The 6,038-nt window shown below is 42.1% G+C and overlaps 1 protein-coding gene across 1 annotated transcript in view; it reads left to right on the top strand.

The window, feature by feature from the left end:
- Window positions 1–3,622: 3,622 nt before the first annotated feature.
- NLRP14 (NLR family pyrin domain containing 14) overlaps window positions 3,623–6,038 on the top strand; it is a 62,429-nt gene continuing 60,013 nt past the window's right edge. Inside the window, 1 exon segment of the mRNA XM_045783091.2 lies at window positions 3,623–3,762. Coding sequence (XP_045639047.2) covers window positions 3,623–3,762 — 140 coding nt within the window.

The raw sequence follows: 6,038 nt of genomic DNA, 5'->3' as shown, positions 1-6,038 counted from the left end.
CACCCCCAGTTTTCTCATCTGTAAGATGAAGATTTTAATGTGGTTAAACAGTTCTAGTTAAGATCCTGAATGCACACATGTTACAGAGAGCACAAGCAGGAGGGGCAGAGGGAGAGGGAGGGAGAATCTCAAGCAGACTCTGCCCTGAGCGCAGAGCCTGATGTGGGGCTTGAGGTGGGACTCTCGGTAAGGCTCGATCTCACAACCCTGAGATCATGACCTGAGCCAAACCAAGAGTCAGACGCTTAACCCACTGTACCACCCAGATGTCCCTATAGTCTCATTTTTAAGATGTGTTTTGAGACTAAACTATTGTGTATCCAAGGGTCTCAGAGGTGTGACTGGGTCTCCTGGATTTTGAGCTTTTTTGAACTTATTTTGAGAGGGAAGTGGAACCAGAGTTTTGTTTCAAACAACTGGAATCCTTAAGACCTTTCATCGCAGACATGTGTCTTCTCCATGTTAAGGTTGGCAAATACTGGGGGGGGGGGGAGGGATCAGGGCTTTTTCATATATAAGAAAGTGAATGGGTCTCCCGTTTCATAAGGTCATTCACAGAAAGAGCAGTAGCTCTCTACTAAAGTTAGATGTGCGTCATGGGGGAGATTTGTAATGAGCTCTTCTATTCCCTATTCTGATGTCTGCTTCTCCAAAACTAGAGAACTTAGACCTTAGGTCTGTGGATCCCTTAGGAGAGCTGTATAAATTTACTGGAGTTCTTTGACTCCCAGGAGGCCAAGAAGAAGCTAAAGCTGACTGCTGTACTGAGTCTGAGAGATTATAAGTAGACTAGGAAGCAAGAGGGTTTTATCCAGGTGCCTCAGTAGGAAAATGGCAGGAGTCATACTTCTTACTCAACAGCCAACTGCAGTAAAGAAGAAGGCAAGGAAGCTTGCCTCTTTGTCTTCTCCTATCTATGGGACTGCTACCACTTAAAATAGTCATTAACTAGACGTGAGACTCAGTGAAATGACAAAACAAAACATACATACATACATATATGTGTGTATACTTTCAAAAGTAGAAATTTAAATTTAAAAATGTGTGAATTTGTATCTATCTACCTATATCTTCCTAATTCATCAATTTAGCAAGTGAATTGAAATGGTCATTTTTGAGACCCAAGAAGTAGCCTAGATAACTTAAAGAAATACCCCAAACCATAGAGGAAAAGAAAGAGATAGAAATCATAAGAAAAAAAGCTGATAGGCTTAAAGGGTAGATCTATGAGATCTAATATGCAGACACAGAAGTTCCAGAAGGAGAGAAAAAAAAAAAGTGCATAGAAGTAAAAAAATAAATGAATAACAAAATAATAGAAAAATTTTCTGGGCTGAAAAAAATTTTAAAGGCTTGAGTCTGTAGATCTAAAGAACTCACTGTGTTTCAGTCTGGATTAATGAGTAAAGACACTAGGCATATACAGACGTCATTCCTACATGCTAAGAAAAAAAAAAGAAAGCTCATAAGCTTTCAGGCAGAAAGGGCAAGTGATCTAAAAAGAAAAATAACGTTAGACTTCTCATTTGTAATGTTGGAAGCTAGAAAACAGCAGCTATTGACTCTGCTAAAATAAAGGGGCTGCAACCCATCAGCCAAAATATACTCATCTGTCCTCATGAAATGAATATTTCAGGATTTGCAAGAATTCAGAGTCTGTATCATCCAGGCCTCTTCCATCTGAAGAAAGAGCTCAAGAAAGGACTCTAAGCAAATAACAAACTAAAGACAAAGGTAAATCAGAGCAATTATGGGAAAGGGAACAGAGAAATCCATGATGTAAAATAAATAGTGAACCCAAAGTAACATAACGAATGTAATAGATTTTCAGTCCGTGTGCTGAAGGTGAATGGACTGAATTTTCTTATGTAAAGGCAGAGACAGACTGGGTCAAGCTAACAAAATCCAGACATATGCTGTTTACAAGAAAAACCCGTGAGGTTGGTCAATAAGCTGCCGAGCAAACAAAAAGCAGAAATTGCGGAAAACTAATTGAAAGTTCAGAATCAGGGATGGATTTTATACACTGAAAAAAGGCACAATTTATGAGGAAGAATAGTATCAAACCTGCTAAATACATAGGGCAAAAAATTATCAATCTGAGAACTTATTAAATACAGTTCTGTGGGAAAATTCAGTACATTTGTGTCAGAGTTACATCTAGGAGACAAAAGATGAGGTCCTACAGAAATTGCATAGTATAAAAATGTTGGTTTAAGAGTTGTATAGAAACTTATATCCCTGGAACAGAGAACATGTTTTTGTGTCCATAGGAAATGAACACAGATGAATTGTGAGTTTTGCCGTCCTCATCCACATAGACGAATGTGCTCTTAATTGCCTTTATTATGTTCCCACCCTCTTAGTTTAGTTTCATTAAGAATAGTGTCTCTTCTTCCAGCTGCAAGGGCATGAAGAGACATCTTAAAATTTTTTTTCTAAGATGCCTTCTTGCTAGTACTTGTTAAATAAGTAGGCCTGCATTTTCCACTATATTATGGAGGATTTTAAGACAAAGAAGGCCTGAAAAATTAAATTTTAGCAAAACAGGGAAACAACAAAACTGAATTTTCTTTAATAATGCAATAAAGGGCAAGCGATCCTCTTCCTTACGGAAGTTGCTTTGTATGGTAGGGCTAAACCAAAGGGGAAAAGAAACAAAAAAGATGGCACTAAGATGTAGAATCATTAAGTGTTTATGTAAAATTAAATATGCCAGGTATACATCAATTAAATGAAAAGGGGGTAAAAGTCTAATTCACTTTATTAAGCACAGTTTGGGACCCTCAGCTTCTAAAACTGTTACTCTAACAGTCTCCTCTGTTTTTCATGGAATAAATATGTTCTATTTCATGATTTTATAAGCATGTTAGAAATGGTTTGGGAACCCAAACTTTTAACACTCATAGTTTCTCTTAAGATGTATGTACGTGTGAACCTCGGATGTTTTATTCCCCGCTAGAAAGGGCCTAGAAGCCTGCCAGGCCTGAAGCAGGTGCTCAGTAATTATATGGTTTACTGGATGGATTAGTAAAGGGATGCAGTTTATTGGGAGTCAGCCTGTCTGGGAAAGGTCCATCCGCAGCCAGGGTCCAGCTCCCAGACCCTCACTTTCACACGTGTTCTCGTTTATGGGGAAAGCAAGAAGGCTGTGCGCCCACAGGTGTCCTGAGCGGCCACAGGTGTGCCGAGCGCAGAGCGCTGAGTGCAGGGCGAGCTGAGAACCTGACGCCCCCGCCCCCCCCCCCCCAACCAATAGGAAGAGCGGCTGCCGCGCCGGCCGGGAGGGTCTCTTGGCGCGCGCCCTTGGCGCTTGTCTCTGCGCATTTGCTGGGCGCGCAGCCGACGAGGGAGCTTGGGCATGAAAGGCCAGAGAGTGAGTCCCCCATTTCGCCTCAAGCAACAGGTACTTGTTGAGGCGTTTCTTTCACTTTTTCCTTTCCTTCTTTGGCTCTTGGCTTTCAGCGCTGGGATTTAACTTTCGCCCCCGACGCCCTCTGCGACCCACGGTATGGGATGGCCCTCCTCTTCTCTGGGGGTGTTTTGCTTGCTCTAAAATAGGAGCTTAGGTCTCGTGAAGGTCTTCCGAGCGCCCACATTCTTATGGAAGGCAAGGAAGGGAATGGAGACCCTGACCGGAGATCCAGGAGGAGGAGCTGTCAGGCCTCTGGGTGGAGAACGCGGCGGACGTGCGGGGGCCGCCTTGACCCTGCAGGAGAGGCAGCTTTCCCAGCGCGAGGCCGCGGCCACGTGCGCACGTGGGTAAAGAGGCCACTTCGGGTGGGGACCCAGTGTGGCCTTTAAATTGCGTGCAGTATCTGCTTCTTAACTCTCCTGAGGGCAGGTGGGATGATTATCCTCACTTTCGCCAAACTTTGTAAATTCAGGCACGCCTCTCACCTCCCTGCGCGGGACCAGGCGTTTAGCCTTCAATGTGAGAATACTCTCTCCAGCTGGGCTCAGTGGTTTCTCCACGCTGAGCCCTCTCTCAGCCCCTCCTCCTACTGCAGACGAAGCAAACAGCCAAAAACTTTATAGACCCTGTGTTCCACGCTACCAGTTTCTCTCTCCTAATGAGCAAAGTTCGAGAAAGAATTGCGCATGCTTGCTCCCTAGACTGGTCACTTCTACCCACAGGAGTGAGGCTTTAAATAACTGCCCCCAGTGTCCCTCAGCAGTGACCTAAAAATGCCCCGTTTACAGTGGTTGCCCGTGAGCTCCCACCCGCCAGATTTAAGTACCATCAACAGGCATTCATTTCTTCACCTTTTTGGGATTTGACAAATTGATATTGCCTTCCATTTTATCTTAATTGTCCACTTATTTAAGGAATGTATTCTGATTAAGATCGTCACAAATTGACTTAAACCCCACCAAGGTTAGTATTTTGGTATATTTTGTCTGCTTTTACACAGAGGTTTTGTTTTAATTACTTAGTTTTAATTCTCATATTCTTACCATACGCTTTTAATCCTCCATGTGTTGCTTGTTGCTGCATGAAGAGGTCATTTTAATGACTAAAAAAAAAAAAAACGCGTGCCATATTTTTTAAAAAATTCTTTTATGTAGGCTCGCCACCCAGTCTGGAGCCAAACCCAAGGCTTGAACTCTCGACCCTGAGGTTGAGACCTGAGCTGAGATCTAGAGATGATCGCTTAACTGCCTGAGCCACCCAGATGCCCTAAATATGTGCTATATTTTTAATGCATCTGTTTCATTAATCAACGTTGAATTTTAACGACAATTATTTGCTATTTTAAAAAATACCTTTATGCAGAAAACTTTATTTCTATATTTGGGATTCTTGCCATTAGATAATTTCCCAGAGGGGGTTACTGATTGAAAAGTCAGCATGTTTTTAAAGTTCTTCATAGGTGGACACTCAGCTTTCCAAGAGTGTAGCTATTAACATTTATGCTAACAACATCTGCTCCATTCCATTCTCCTCGTCATATTGTATTGTGTTTTTTTTTACAGCTAAATATTTTTGCCATTTTGATAATTGTGAAGTGATATCCTCTGGTTTGTATTAGTTTCGATCTCTCCTTTGGTTTGAACATTTTCTGAAATACTTGTTAGCCATTTACCTCTTTCCCCCCTTTATGAATAGGCTATTAGCAATAATTTGCTATTAGTGCTTTTCTAATCTATTTGTATTAGGTCTTTCTGGTAATATGAACGTTTTTAAAGCCATATTTTAGTGTGAACTATAATGCATATAGAAGACAGCATTAAATGTGCAGCTTAGTGATTGCCACCCGATCATCCACATAAGCCAATACAGAGTCAAGGAAAAGAACGGTGCCAGTGCCCACGCACCCCAGGGCATCTCCCTGATCGTGAACCCCTCCCTCCCTGCAGAGGTGGTGTTTAATCAACTTTTATAGGTGGTTACCTCCTTACCCCCGGCCCATTTAAAAAGTATTGCGTTATCATCTGTACATGCATCCATAAACAGTATAGTTTAGCTTTCTTTTTTCCAGTTTTGATCTCCTTATAAAGTTTATTAAGTAATCTCTACACCCAACGTGGGGCTCAAATTCATGAGGTCAAGCTGCATGCCCTTCCCGCTGAGCCAGCCAGGTGCCCCTAATTCTGATCTTTTTACAAATGGAATTATAGGCTACATAATCTTTTTGGGTTTGGCTTCTTTCACTGATTATGCTTGTGAGATTCGTCGTAGCGGGTAGGTGCATATCCTATATGTTCATTGCTGTGCAGGATTCCATTGTGTGAATGTACCACAGTGGACTTACTGGTTCTACTTGCGGTGGGCTCGGGTTTTTTCCAGGACTTGTGAATTACAAACAATGCTGCCGTGGCTGTTCTTATATGTCTCTTAGTATTCGTGCACACACATTTCTGTTGGGTGCATTCTGAGGACTATAATCATTAGTCGGTAGGGGATGTGTACCTTTCTGGCACTATGAGCTTTAGGCTCATCTTGTATATTCCCAACCCCAGCCCGAGAATCTGCAATTTCTCCAAGAAGCCCTGATTCCTCTTACTGGAGAACAGTATTAGAACCAAGATCTGAG

This window comes from Ursus americanus, chromosome 16 (genome assembly GCF_024610735.1).
Source record: "Ursus americanus isolate L20-20 chromosome 16, mUrsAme1.1.p, whole genome shotgun sequence".
NCBI classification, from domain to species: Eukaryota; Metazoa; Chordata; class Mammalia; order Carnivora; family Ursidae; genus Ursus; species Ursus americanus.
This window is presented reverse-complemented; position numbering and strand designations above follow the sequence as displayed.